General features: G+C 40.5%; 1 protein-coding gene across 1 annotated transcript in view; it reads left to right on the forward strand.

The window, feature by feature from the left end:
* LOC306942865 (otoferlin-like) overlaps nt 1–9,162 on the forward strand; it is a gene marked incomplete at its 3' end in the record, with an annotated part of 34,665 nt that extends 25,503 nt beyond the window's left edge. The window contains exons 32-43 of the mRNA XM_079529013.1: nt 1,267–1,404; nt 1,689–1,820; nt 2,217–2,344; nt 2,480–2,650; nt 3,159–3,319; nt 4,112–4,254; nt 4,353–4,441; nt 4,772–4,870; nt 5,367–5,608; nt 5,941–6,119; nt 6,813–6,913; nt 8,982–9,162. Coding sequence (XP_079385139.1) covers nt 1,267–1,404; nt 1,689–1,820; nt 2,217–2,344; nt 2,480–2,650; nt 3,159–3,319; nt 4,112–4,254; nt 4,353–4,441; nt 4,772–4,870; nt 5,367–5,608; nt 5,941–6,119; nt 6,813–6,913; nt 8,982–9,162 — 1,764 coding nt within the window. The remainder of the gene's footprint in view (nt 1–1,266; nt 1,405–1,688; nt 1,821–2,216; nt 2,345–2,479; nt 2,651–3,158; nt 3,320–4,111; nt 4,255–4,352; nt 4,442–4,771; nt 4,871–5,366; nt 5,609–5,940; nt 6,120–6,812; nt 6,914–8,981) is intronic.
* Nucleotides 9,163–15,832: the final 6,670 nt, after the last annotated feature.

Genomic DNA, 15,832 nt, shown 5'->3' on the forward strand with positions numbered 1-15,832 from the left:
ATTTGGTTTTACATGCTTTCCCTTCCTCCTGCATTGATTACTGTCATTCCCTTTACATGGGAGTCATGTCGGTCACAAGCAGTCATCTCTATCATTATTCCTGACTGTTATTCCAAAATGCAGCTGCTATAGGCTGAATTATCCTCTATCTGCAAAGTGTTTGTCACATAAAAATCCACCGTAAACATGTTATGAGCTACTTTCTGTCATGAAATTCCTTGCAGTTGATGTTTTAGTGTTGGAGTTTGGAACCGCTCTTTGGTAATCAACGGCCCTGCGTACCACCTGTTTTGAAATGGCACATAATGCAGGAGGCACCAGGATGTTGCTTTACTGAAAACGAGTGAAAACACTTAGAAATAGGATAATTGCAGATAGAAAGAGGATAATTAAAGCTTTTCGTACAGCTGCAATGATGGTGAGTTTGACGTTTATACAATCAGATATAACTTTTCTGTTTGGATGTATGGGCTGTCAATTGCAAATTGTGGCTAGTTGCCACCCTGCCATTAATGTAATGGCAAGATGGCCACCATGTGCATATGGTCTATTATATTCCTCGTTCCGGGTTCAAGTCCAAGGGCCAGTGCCAGACAGACAGACAGACAGACAGACAGAGGCTAGTTGCTGTCCATGGTGCTGAATGAATGCAACCACAAGGTGTTTTACAGCCAAATAGTTAATACCTTTTTTCACATTGTGCTCTGATAAAATCACAGTAACAGAGATGAGCAATAAAGAGAGAGTATGCAATGTGAAAGCTTGATTTTGTTTACGCTTCTTTCAAAGGCAATACAAACAGTTTACTGTACATGAACATGACATCTAAATATGAACTGTTTATGATGCGGAAGTGGTGGTGTGTGCATGTATGTGTGTGTTGTGTGTGTGTGTGTGTGTGTGTGTGTGTGTGTGTGTGTGTGGAAAATAGCGGACACAGACAGTAGGCAGGCTTTAGACCGGATCAGGCTTTCCACTGCATGCTACCCCACAACACAGCAGGCACTGTCAATGTTTTAACCATAACACAACTAAATATACAATAACTAAACACAAATCTCACTTGAATTGGATTGCAATACTTTACAATTTCATCTTTCATCTGTTTTTTTTTTACACAATCGTGCTTTTCCACTTTGACCCCAAGATTTTTTAAATCGTTTTTCCCTCTCTATTAGGTGACTGACTTGAAAGCATTTTGAAAAAGCCAAAAGGTGATAGACCTGATGAAACTGTCTTTTTTACTTTCTTTTTTGTGTGTGAAAGGTGTATCCTAAGGAACTGGAGAGTGAATATGATAACTTTGAGGACTGGCTCCACACTTTCCTCCTGTTCAGGGGAAAGGGAGGGGAGGATGAGGATCATAACATGACGGATGAGGACAGGATTATCGGAAAGTTTAAAGTAAGAATGGGCAGAGTGATAACTTGCAACAATATATTGCATCATATACAATACAGTAAGTCAGTTAGTATACATTTACATTGAAGTTGCATTTGAGGAGCTTTTCCTAATGAGATATTTTAAAGATATGATAGCTGCACTTGATGGCACATGATAAACATGATGGCACTATTGATTGAAAACATAGTTCATTCATACCCTGTAAGGCAGAAAAATGACATATATATGATATATAAATGTTTTGAGACGAACTCTTCACCTATGACTTTGGTTCTATGTCTCAGGGCTCACTGTGCATGTACAAAGTGGCAGATGATATGTCCAGAGAGATGGGATATGACGGCAACATGGGTATGTTCCAGAACATCCCTACCAATGACGCAGTCAATGTCCTCGTCCGCGTCTATGTCATCAGGGTAGGTTTTATGCTCTAGTCTTCTACACTGTACCAAATTCTAATCTTTGCAAATGCAAGTATGATAGTTACTATACATTGTGAATGTCGGTTTCTCAGATTATAACACACTGAAGGACACACAGATATACTGTACATTTCAAATGATCAATCTAGTGATACATACATACTTTAGTTATAGATACTTTATATCTTTATGTTTATGTTTTGTATTTTTGAGAACTTAGTTCTTAATACCATCATTAAGTGAAATGCGCCAATCTCAAAGAGACAAATTCCTTGTATGTGCAAATATACCTGGCAATAGAAATCATTCAGATTTTTACACAGTGCTTAACAATAATCAAATGGGCCAAGCTCCACATGTGTCAATACACATTGTATTTCCTTTTGACAGGCCACTGATCTGCATCCAGCAGACATAAATGGGAAAGCTGACCCATACATTGCAATCAAACTGGGAAAGACAGAGATCAAAGACAAAGAGAACTACCTCTCCAAACAACTGAACCCATTGTTTGGCAAGTAAGTAGGAAAAATCTGCATTTCTGACAGTGCCTCATTTTGTGCAGGTCCATTTGGTTACACGTGCATTTGAAATGAACAGAATGTTACTGTGAAAGCGCAACATAAATTGACCCCTTTCCCCCCTCCCATCAGATCATTTGACATCGAGGCCACATTCCCGATGGATTCCACACTAACAGTGTCAATTTATGACTGGGACCTGGTGGGGACAGACGATCTCATTGGAGAAACGAAACTCGACCTTGAGAACCGCTACTACAGCAAGCACAGGCCCATATGCGGTCTTTCACAGAACTACTCCATGTAAGAATCACATTGTTGATGTTACTGTGACAGGGTATGTGAGACACACAGGGATCTAATTGGTACTATAGTTTCAAATAATTCCTGGACTTAGTTGGAATAATAAATGGGTGCTCTTTGCTGGGCCAGTACAATTGAGATTTGTCAGTCACTGAAAGTCAGAAGTCAGTCATTCCTAATTCTCTTTACCTGACTATGATTAAACAAACCATAGAAACTTAGAAAGTATTTGCCAATACGATTTGGCCCATATATGTTATATACTTTTTCCATGAGATCCAGCCATACACTGTATAGGTATTGTCTGGATGAAGTAACCACTTTCAATTCAAGCTGATGTACAGGTTTTAGGTATGTTTTGGGAATTTTCAAAAATATGGAAAAGAAAAATATATTTTAAAAGTTTTCACAATTAAATATCACAATTGTTTTTGCGACACCGTCATACGACAGAGTGTAAACTAGGGCTTAAGTGGTTGACTCTCACTGCTTTTCTTTATATCTACAGTCATGGTTACAATATTTGGCGAGACCCTCTGAAGCCCACACAGATCCTGGCTAAGCTATGTAAGGATGGCAAGGTGGACGGGCCTCACTACGGCCCAGGAGGAAGGGTGAAGCTGGCCAACCGGGTCTTCATGGCTCCAACTGAGATAGAGGATGAAAATGGTATGCATTGCATTCATTGGTACCAGTTTGTATCGTCCATTCAATGAAACAGAATACATGCAAAGTTAAAAGTTAAAGTTAAAGTTAAAAGTCAGTTTCTATGGTGTGGCTCATGTACTGTAGGTGATGAGCTGTCTAGAATGGCACTCAGTGTATGTCCGGTTCTAATCTCACAAACCGATCAGTGCCTAATTTCTTGTGCACACTACCAGTTTACCAATGAAGTTCACATATGCTTTATATTTTTGAAATATTTAACTTTAAAGTCCCATTGTGTACCATTTATTTTTGTAGCCTTTTTGGCTCCCTAGTTCTCTCTAGAATTCAGTTCCCTAGACGTACTGCTCCAAATTGAATGCTGCAGGGTCATAGTGCAGAGGTTAATTGTGAATGCAAAAACATTCTCAGAATCGCTAATTATTAACTTCAAACCTTTTACATAAATAAACACACATGTGATACGTTTACGATGCCTGCGTCATTTTGGTGCAAGTGGCAGGGGCAGATACTTTTTATTTATTTTATAATGGCAGTCAATGCTTTAATTGGCCACCTTGCCTAATTACTGTATGCAGTAGATTGTCAGAAATACTGTCACATGCCCACATGAAGTATGAGGTTATTAAACCCCATCTTGTTTACATTAAAAGTAGGTCTGGCTGACCTTTGATGTAAGCAGTTCAAGCAAAGTCCTCCCCATAAATTGCAATGGGAGGTGACAACTTTAACTTTTCAATATTTCTAAAATACTCCAATTTAAGTCTGTGCTCAACATCTGATGATGTTTATCAGGTCTGAAGAAGCAGACAGACGAGCACCTGGCCCTGACTGCGTTGAAGCACTGGGAGCACATCCCACGGGTGGGATGCAAGCTGATCAATGAACACGTGGAAACTAGACCACTCCTTCATCCAGATAAACCTGGACTTGAACAAGTATGTCATTCATGCTAACTACAACCCAATAATGTATTCATTTTTTACTAAATAAAATGTGCTGCATGCTTAACATGTGTTTTTCTTGTTGTTTGTAGGGGAGAATTGAGATGTGGGTGGACATCTTCCCTAAAGATATCACTCCTGCTGGACCTGCACTTGATATTTCACCAAGGAAACCAAAGAAGTGCGTTCTCTATTCAGACTTTAGTGAAGCTATAGATTACTTTTGTTCTGCTTTGATGCTTGTTGAGGAGGGCGAGGTCATTTTTAGCAATGATAGTAAATGAGTCCCACAAAGTTAAGACACAGTATTTGAATAATACCGTTCCATAGTACTATACTGGTATTCAAAACGTACCTGAAATGCGGTAAACCCTGGTATTTCAAGCAGGCTAATATCAAGGCTGAGAGTTGTACATATCATGCCAAAAATACTGTCTGTGTCTACCCATTTGTTTTTCTTCATCATCTGTTTCATATCATTTACTCATAATCTGACTATTCCTATTTCCAGGTTTGAACTGAGAGTGATCATCTGGAACACAGATGAAGTTGTTCTTGAGGATGATGACATCTTCACAGGCGAGAAGTCAAGTGATATCTTTGTGCGAGGGTAAATAGTCTCTATTTAATGATCTGGAATACAGCATAATTGATGGGTTCACGAGTTTGACACACAGCAGTGGAATTGATATATCTAACACTAGATGCCTATTCACTTGTCCCTAATAGAATAGAAAGCGACGACAACCTAGTACCACAATATTATTTCACCAACTGCAGTGTAATGCTGTTGCACCAAACAAACATTTGTTCGCCAATTAGATATGACTGTCATGGACACTAATGCATTAGTCAAACTTGCACATTGTCAGCGGAATGTTGTGACATCAGAAATTCACATTACTGTGGAGTAATTTGCCATTTGTGCCTACATAGATGTATAAGAAATCACTGTGCTGGCTAGTTCTCGGCCCAGGGAGATATAAGGCAAATCATAACCATGACGATTTTTTTGTCTGATTGTGTAGCATAGGCAAATACTCTCTGATTTTGACGCAATCATCTACACCTAAAACCTCTTTCTACCACCTCACAAACTTCAACAGTTGGTTGAAAGGACAGCAGGAGGACAAACAGGATACAGATGTCCACTACCACTCTATCACAGGAGAGGGTAACTTCAACTGGCGCTACATCTACCCCTTCGACTACCTCATGGCTGAGGAGAAGATCGTCATCTCCAAAAAGGAGTCCATGTTTGCGTGGGATGAGACCGAGTACAAGATCCCAGCTCGTCTCAATCTACAAGTGTGGGACGCTGACCATTTCTCTGCTGATGACTTCTTAGGTGCTGTGGTCCATTGGTTACAGTAGTCGAAGCCTTAATTATTCACTAATAGCACAAAATGAATGTATTAGTAGTGGTATTTTCTACAAGTTTAGGTATCTTGAAGCTGTGGTTTACTAAATTACCTTTTCTTGCTGGAACATTTTATTGAATGATTTCTTTGGGGGAAATTTCAGTTAATAATTAATATTTTTTTATTGTGTTTTGGAAAAGAGCTTATTGTGTTGTTTTCTGTCAAAAAACAAAAAAACAAAGAGTTCATAGTTACTGTGCTATTTATGTTATATTTATCTCAAAGTTTCCATAGAATAATTAAATGTGTTTTTTTGTAGGTGCGATTGAACTGGACCTGAACCGGTTCCCCCGTGGTGCGAAGACTCCGAAGCAGTGCACCCTGGAGATGGTGACCAATGAAGGAGATATGCCTATGGTCTCCATCTTCAAACAGAAGAGGATCAAAGGCTGGTGGCCTTTTGTGGCCAGAGATGAAAATGATGAATTTGAACTCACGGTAAATTCTCTCCACCAACTTTCCACCAAACTCCTGGTCATGGTTTTACCAAATTTAGTGATCCAGCTGTGAGAGTTGAACCTATGAATGAGTTTGTAAAATGTTACAAATCCTAATAATAATAATAATAATAAACAATGCATAACACAACCAGGAACACAGGAAGAACGCAGACATAGGCTTCACTCACACGGTCACAACAGATTGTTGTAAAGCTGATGCATGAGACTTAATTGTTTACTGATGCAAGCTCGCAATTCATTTCCAATGGGAGTCACATGGTTTGACACAACATTTTTGTTGTATGAGGGGGAGGGGGGCAGTCTAAACACAGCCGAAAGCCGTACAACAAAAATGTTGTGTCAAACCATGTGACTTCCATTGGAAATGCATTGGGGCGGCCATGACACTTACCCTTTGTTTACATTTAGCATCCAACAATGTTGTATGCTAGATGCGAAGGTGTGAGTGAAGCCATAGGTGCACTTAAATACCCCGCCCAATTGGTCAGCGGATTGCCACATCAGCGTATGGCGTACGGGTCTCGCATAACACTGTATACACCCACATAGTAATGCAGCGTATTAATGGGAAGCCTGCCGTCCAAGTGGAGAGGAACCTATACTCCCTGTTAGCAATTGTTGCGTGCACTCTGTACTATAAATGCATTGAATTAAGCAATCGCTTTTACAGGGAAAGGTGGAAGCAGAGCTGCACCTGTTGACAGGGGAGGAAGCCGATAAGAGTCCAGCCGGTGACGGACGCAACGAGCCAGACCAGCTAGAGAAACCGAAGTATGCAGGATGTTCTCCCATTACATTTTCCTCACCGTCTCCACCTTTTACAATATTCATTCTTTCCGACTATCAATTTTCAAAAGACATTGTTTGCAGTAATTGTCTCCACCAGGCCGAAGGCATAGTATGTTTTGCACTCCGTCCGTGTGTGTGTGTGTGTGTGTGTGTGTGTGTGTGTGTGTGTGTCCTTCCTTCCTTCCGTCCGTTATCAGCTAATCTCCGGTACCGTTGGTCCGATCCATGCCAAACTTTGCACACACACTCCATGGATGCCAACGATGAACCTCTGCCCCAAATATTCCTCAACGGCCTGTTATAGCGCCACCATGAGGCCGATTTAGGCAAAACACATTTCTGTAGATTACTCGTACACATTTTATCCATACATCACACAATTTGGTATACACTATCTCCATAGTCATGTGATCAACACAGATCTGCACAATTTCCCATCTTCCATCCTGATTGGCTAATATTGGCTTCCAAAGCTCACATGATTGGTCCGTTTCGAACAAAATGCCACAAATCACAAACACAGTGTGCAATTTCCGTGAAATTATACACGCACATTTCCACTAGGCCGAGGACGACATGCCACTCATTATGTTCCAAATCAGCCTCATGGTGGCGCTATAACAGGCCAATTCCTGTTTTTAGCTATAACTGCATCAATCTGTATACAACTTATGTATGCACACTCCCTAGAGGCCATGGAAAAACATTGTCCCTGCATCCCTCCACATCTGCCGGTTATAGCGCCACCATGAGACCGATTTCTGCTAAACACATTGCTTATGTTAGTCGCACAGATTTCATCCAAATCTCACGCAAATCGGTATACATGATCTCTGTAGTCATGAGATCAAGACGAGTCTGTTGGATTTATCAGATTCTACACTGATTGAAAGTTTTCAGGAGTGGCCCGTTTCGTTCAAAATGCTGCACATGTCCTGCTCATCCACAATTCTATCCTCAGAGATTCTATGAGTGATCTGGCTCTGCATTTCCTCAACAAAATGAAGAAAATTGTTGCAAAAAACAAACAAACATATTTATATTACTCCTAAACATTTTGCCAAACATCACACACACTCCTATCCTCCTGGTGGAGACCTGTGCCCAGAAGGGCACTTTTTCTAGTTAATTCTTCTTTTTAAACTCTGTGTCAAAGTTATACATAGAAGCACTGAGAAAACTGTTGCGCCTTTCTTCGTCCTTTTTTTTCAAACTTGACTACAGGAGCGGTGGTCTCAAAAACACGACTCGCTCACTGTATAACAAAATGAAGTAAAAACTTCTATAGACTGAGACTTAGGGAAACATTTTTCCTTTTATTTTATCATGCTCATAAAATGCTCTGTGCTCAAAGTGCAATTAAAAAGCAAACGTTTCGGCCCTAAGACCTTCTTCAGTGCTATAGTGCATATAGCACTGACGAAGGTCTTAGGACCGAAACGTTTTCGAGTCGTGTCAAGTCAAGTTTTTCTCAAAGTTATACATATGCATACTAGTCGCATATACGCATACACAATACATGGACATTGACAACCCCAGTGCACATATGCACTGGGGTGTTTGTTATCAAGGAATTCAACTTCAAATGCAATATACGTAATCCCCCTAAAATAACATAATTCATGAAATAAACATAATTAATTATAAACATAATAAATATCATAGTCTCTACCAAAGGTATTAAAAAAAACATAAACAAATAAATAAACTGCTTTTTCTAAACGGCATTAAATATAACTAAATGAAATAAATCTGAAAGACTTCAATAAGAATTTCTTACAACCTACAACAACTTCTGGACTTTTACCTACGATCTTACTTTACATGGTAAGTTGCTGTCTTTTACATAGGCTACTAATGCAAAGTATCCTTTGAATTTTCCAGATTTTTTTGTTTTTCTTTCTTGCTTTCTACTTAATAAGATTACATGTGCATAGCCAACAACTCCAATTTCTAAAGCAATATAGTTTACTTTATACTGTAATCATAATCAAAATTTTAGTATTGTATCATTCCAGTATTGTTAACCTCTGTGTTCCTGTTCCACCAGCCGCCCAGACACCAGTCTTCTGTGGTTCCTCACTCCATACAAGGCCATAAAAAATTTGATCTGCAATCAGTACAAATGGCTGACCATCAAGATACTCACCGCACTCCTGCTTCTGGCTATTTTGGCTATTTTCCTCTACAGCATGCCTGGTTACATGGTCAAGAAAATGTTGGGAGCTTGAGGGGAACTGCCCATAATTCCAATCATTTGTCTAGCCTATGATGCTGGAGTAGAGTAAAGTCTCAGTTCATGTTTTATTTATGATTTAATTTAGTTTTTATAGTGTCACTAATTTCCATCGGATATTTTTAATGGTGATTCATATTTCAACCATTTCCATATTATGGTTGATAAGTTAGATTTTTCTTTTTTTAGCTTTCTTAAGTTGCCAGTAAAGTCTGGTGTTTTGAACTGAAGATGAAAAACATATCTGCAATTGAAAAGTATAATTATGAGGATGAAAACAGATACAGAGGAGCCCTTTGTATATTCCAAAATCAACAATATGGAGTTTGTTCTGAAGAAGGAAGAACACATTGGATGAGCAGCCCAAGATCACTGAAGAAAGGCAAAGGAAACCAAGAGGAACCCATCTCTTGTCTGCAAAGAATACTCCAAGAAAATATACATTCCTGAGAGGACGCTAGATCTATAGTATAATGAGTAGAGGTATATGAAGAACAAGATATGAAGAGTGAGCAAGAGGAGTGTGGAATTTAAACGGAAATACATCTAGATTGTTATCTCTCATGATCTCATCAGCATGGAACAACGGTCAAAGATTTAAAAAAAAAGAAACAAAAACCTTGATAAGTTCTGCAAGACAGATGAGAAAGGTGATGGAAGTGCTAAACTGTGGAGGAAGAAGGGGATGGCGGCCTGAGGAAGGTCTCATGACCGAAATGTTGCTCTTATAATAAAAAAAATCTCTTGAACCAGCAAATGTCAGTGTGCGCCTGCGGGTCTATCTTGTGCTCTTATCTGTATTGCCCTGTCGCCTACGCACCTGCTTAGAAGGAATCGGTGTGCGGAAGTCTTCTCTTCACACGAATTGTGGTTGGAACATGACATACAGTACGTGTACTGTACATGGTTACATGGATGCACCTGAAACTGAGATGAGCAACAGTCTAATGAGGAGAACATACTGAAGAGAACTATGCAGATATTGTGTCTACCAATATTGAGATAATGGTCAGACAACTCATCGGATGGATATGTACGGCCCACAATATACAAACATAAACATGGGGACCATATAAGGGGATCATGAAAAGAAGAAGTCAGTCTACTTATTTTAAGCTTTATTTATCATGTTTTTCACTTGCTTAAAAAGAAACTGAGGTAAAATATCTTCACCAGTGGATTGGCAGAACATCCCAAAGGAACAGCTAGCCCCTATCTGGTCACCCAACAAACACCACTGACTATTCAATAAAATTCAGTGATGCAGTTTATTGTGCGCGTATTCAGGAATTGTATCATCTTGCTCACTGCTCTTCTCCTTCCAATCTATACCACTACTTTAAAGTGATTGACAGAAGAGGGAAATATGTAGTATTTATGTGCAAGTGGAGAAGAGAGAGAAACCAGATTGTTTTGAAATTTGTGAATAAATATTATGAACCTCCTCCAACTTCTCTAATACCCTTAAGTGCCCTCATGTTTTCTGCATTGAAATGACTAGCAAGAAGTTGGAAGGCCACTGATTTTTTTGTCTTACAATCCGGCATAAACAGCAAGAACCCTTCAGACAGCATGTTTATTTTTCTTCACGGTTACATTTTACTCAACTAGATGTTCAGACCACTGCGTGGCCTTCCCACCTAGATACCAATTCCAAAGGGAACCAGTTTCAAGTGGTCTCCATATGGGCATATTACGTTTGTGATGTAACACATGATGTAACATCTGCATTTGGACAGAAATGTCACGTTTGTTTGACATTTTTGCACCCGTTAAAATAATGTTTGTGTTGTCCCAGTCATAGAGTTATAAAGGATAGAGTGCGGACCAGGAGCGACAGCCCCGCCCCCCGCTATAAATTTCAATGGTAGTTGCTCAGCGTTTTGAAGCATCCGGAAGACTGCTGGAAGTACTATTATAACTCAATGGCTCAAGCGAGCGGAAGTTGAGAGCGGTCTCAAATTTGTGGTCAGGGTTGATGCATGTTACGCACATGACGTCACTGAACGTCCGTCCACCTCCATGAAGGTGCTGCAGTTCCATTTTTGGCCAGTAGGTAGTGGCAGCTTCAAAGTTTGATGGTTGCACACCACACAAGCCAACTGTAATAGGGTTCTGGTTCGGGCCGCTCCACAGCCTTCACATCTAGCAACTTAGGCCTGCACATGCACGCTACGTCTCTGTCTCCCCCCTCTTTTATCCCCCTCTCTGCCTCTCTAGGTCAGTCTCCTGGCCTAGGCCAGCCTCTCTCTCTCCCCTCCTCTCCTCTGCTCCCCTCCTACTCCCCTCTACTCACTGCCATTTATATCGGCTTACATCTAGCTCTCCTCTCCTCCCCCTCCACTGCTCCTCCCCTCCTAGCTGCCACTTATATTGACTCATGTGGCACAAACGTTATGCACAGACAATTGGCTCATGAAGCGCAATGGACATGCTGGCCGATCATAGGTACTGCAGCATACATTATGGCTGAGGCGTAAGACACATGAACGAGCGAAAAGTGTTTTGTCCAATGGACTCAACTCACGAGCTTGCGCACAGGAGTGCGCACGGAGGTGACACTACTGCGCATACGAGATGACGCAAAATGCGTCACAAACACCCAAAATAGGCCCTGCGGCTACCCGTCACACTTTTCCAACCCGGTGAAAAGGGAGTATGCGCTGGGTGAGCAACTCCATACCATACAAGTGAATGGAAGGCGATTTCCTGTGCCCTCTTTATTATTTTTGAGGAGCTCTATCCCCTCCAATGAATGGCATGTAATTATTTGCCAGTAAAGTCTATGGACTTGAATGATTGTTTAGGGTAGTAAATGATGACGTAAGACGTCATCTCGCTGATATAAGTATATTTAATGCCCTCACTTCACATGAGTGTGATTTTTAACTTTATGATGTAAAGTCATATGCCATGTCATTGTACTTGGTGGGAAAGTATGTAGAATAGATGGTCTTCCAAGAGTAGTACTAGTATAAATGTTGCTATTAACAGTATGTATACATGTTGCTAATATTTTATCACAACCATCAGAATTGTGAATTTAACGTGTTAGAGTAGTCAACCTACAACCATCTTTGATGGTCACTCAGAGTCGAGTTTGACTGTCCTTGTGGGTTTGATTGATTGACTGAATACTTTTGACTTGGTGTCCTCAATTCGTCTTCATTTGTGTGTGAAGAGGACAATTCTAGAGACACGTATTTTGGGGCAGTGTGGTCAGGGGTGAGCGATGGTGGTTGTCGGTTTAGTTTGGGCGTGTATGGTTGAAGCCCTTTCCTTCCTGAGTCTGCGCTTGTCTTATGCAGCATGGCAGAGGTCATTTTCATGCAGCATGTTGCCAGATAAAATTTCTCCAAGTCTCCAAGGTGTGAGTCAGATACATAGATGACATGGCCAGTCCATCTGAGCTGGTGATGGGCGATGGTGGCAGTGCATGATTATGATGGAGATATCACCTTCATCAATGGTGCTGGTGTTGGTGCGTCTATCTTCAGAGCTGATCTTGAGGATTTTTCAGAGGCACCTCTGATGATTGCCTTCCAGTACCTGCTATACGTGGTGCAGGTTTCTGATCTGTACAGTAGGGTGGGCAACTGGGCATGGGGCAGTACTACTGCGTTGTAAAGCAGTTTGGTCCTGTCCATGAGGTCATGGTTCTCGAAGACCCTTTATCTCAGTTTGAAGAAGTCATACTGGCACAACTGGGTATTTAATGACCGTTGACAGCTTCGGAGGATAGGAGGCTGCCTAGATTTTGGCTGAATCTGTTGATGCTCAGAAGTTGTCTATTGTTTTGTACATCATTTTGACTCCTTCACATGCAGATGTATACCAGTGGAGAACAATGATGGAGAACAACGTAGGAGCATTGACACAGTCACTTCCGTGTCAACCCTGATGGGTTCTATTTCTAGTTCTCCAGTGCCACTCAGTACTGTGGCTATCATATTGTCATGCAGCAGTCTCAGTATCCAGACATATTTGTCTGGGCAGCTAAGTGTTGCTGGAATAAGCCAGAGGGTCTGATGGTATATAAAGGTTGATTTTATTCCCAGCATTTTTCTTGCAATTGACAGGCAGTGAAAATCCTATCCATGGTACTTCTGTTGGGGTCGTATCTACTCTGAGACTCTGAGAGAATGTTTTCTGATGAGGATGAGTCGATTAGCCAAATCCTGAGATAGAGCATCCTTAAGTTGTGCAGGAACTTTCCCATATTTTGAGGAGCAGGGCATGGATGTGGTAAAGAGATTCTTCAGCATTTCTGCTGGGGTGCATTTTGGATTACTGAATAACGAATGACTTTTTAAATTTGTTGTCTCTACCAGCCGTCCAGATATTGCCATGCTGTGGTTCCTCATTCCATTCAAAGCAGCAAAAAACCTACTCTGCAACCAGTACAGGTGGCTGACCATCAAGATCGTAATCGCTCTCCTGCTGTTGGCCATCGTGGGAATTTTCCTGTATTCCATGCCTGGATACATGGTGAAGAAAATGATGGGGGCTTGATGTATTCATACATATTTTCCTGGTATTTTGCTTTTCTCATAGGTTGAAATTCAGCACCTATACCTGACAATAACAGGTTAATGGCAGCTGACACTGGCGTACTGTAAAAGCGTGTTTCATTAGTGACATCTTTATTTTTTGAACACATTTTTGCCATTGAACAAGCATAATCCTGATGCTTAAAATATTATTGGAAAGGCAAAACAATAGGGAATCTTTATTTTTCTGGCATTAACTTTGTCTTTTTAACTGATTAGTTTTTCTTTTTGTCAGGACAATGACAGTTTGTGGTTATTAATATTGTGGCTACATAAGCACGTGATGTGCTAATAAATTGCACTTAAGGGGCTTACAGTGTGAGGACATTGTTTTATGCTTTATTATTGGCTTCATTTGGTCCACTACTAGTACTGTGTGTTGTTTACACAAGCATTCATGTACGTATATTGTCCAGTGAACAGTGTGCAACATAAAGTATGACTTGGAATTTCTGAATAAACTGACATTAACAACCAACTTTTTGAATGCTCTGCTGCCTCTATCTATCAACTGTGTGTCCGAAACATGATACGTACCTAAACGGTAGCCTTTGTATCACAAAGATATGCTTAACACATTGCAACCAGCAGGTAGCTCTTCCAGCAAAGACACACCTGCATAGACTGGGTCAACTGACAAGTAGCCTCGGATACCACAGGCATTTAACTGACAAGTGACCCAGCTGGCAACACAATACTCATAATGAAACCAACATTAAAAGTTACAAACAGTGCAAACAAAGATAAGACAACATCAATTTGACAATTCCTTAAATAGAACTCAAAACAGATATATACACATTCATATGTACCTAACAGTACAGAGAGATACTCAAGTCATGATAGTAGCATCGGGTATACTAACTACACCATCAAATGTCAGTGTAGTGATTTGCACTAAGCTGGATTTGAACCCCAGTCTCCCACTTGCCAGACTGACCCACAACCTATCGTGCCAATAGGGCTGAGCCCAATTGTCAGGGCTGTTGTGGGCCGGGTCCTGGCTGGGGGCTACAGTACATCAGGTACTACAAGAAGCAAAACACTAATATAAGATGTTACCTATCCTATTAAGAGGCACCTCTGCTAGTCTAAGCCTGGTGCTAATACTAATAGTAATCAATAAAGTAATAAATCGTACCAAACAAATACAAAAGGCTTAAAGGTTTTGACCCACAAACTGGACATGGCAGTGAATTTATGTATTTTTACTGCCAGGAGGCTATACAGTGTATTTAACCACCATGTAATGGAAATGAAACGAATGAAAATAAGAATAAGAAAACTGAACCAGCACAACAAATTTTCAGGGCAGATACAGGAACGGTCGCAAGTCAAAGTCTTAATTTCACCTTTTAGCCGGGCCCAGCTGAGAGTCAAGACATTGTGGGACGCTTTTTGAAAAGTACTGCCCACTGGGCTAAACTATGCTCCAAAATCCAAATGTTTATAGATCTGGTGTTTTTTCCGGGTGAGGTCCGGGTTGGCCCGAACATCTAGAGTTCTGGCCTCGCCCTCACACACTTTTTGCTTTTTTGATTTGTTGTCTCTACCAGCCGTCCAGATATTGCCATGCTGTGGTTCCTCATTCCATTCAAAGCAGCATATAACCTACTCTGCAACCAGTACAGGTGGCTGACCATCAAGATTGTCTTTGCTCTCCTGCTCTTGGCCATCGTGGGAATTTTCCTGTATTCCATGCCTGGATACATGGTGAAGAAAATGATGGGGGCTTGATGTATTCATACATATTTTCCTGGTATTTTGCTTTTCTCATAGGTTGGAATTCAGCACCTATACCTGACAATAACAGGTTAATGGCAGCTGACACTGGCGTACTGTAAAAGCGTGTTTCATTAGTGACATCTTTATTTTTTGAACACATTTTTGCCATTGAACAAACTAATCCTGATGCTTAAAATATTATTGGAAAGGCAAAACAATAGGGAATCTTTATTTTTCTGGCATTAACTTTGTCTTTTTAACTGATTAGTTTTTCTTTTTGTCAGGACAATGACAGTTTGTGGTTATTAATATTGTGGCTACATAAGCACGTGATGTGCTAATAAATTGCACTTAAGGGGCTTACAGTGTGAGGACATTGTTTTATGCTTT

The sequence above is a fragment of the Electrona antarctica genome (assembly GCF_951216825.1).
Source record: "Electrona antarctica genome assembly, chromosome: 18".
NCBI lineage: Eukaryota > Metazoa > Chordata > Actinopteri > Myctophiformes > Myctophidae > Electrona > Electrona antarctica.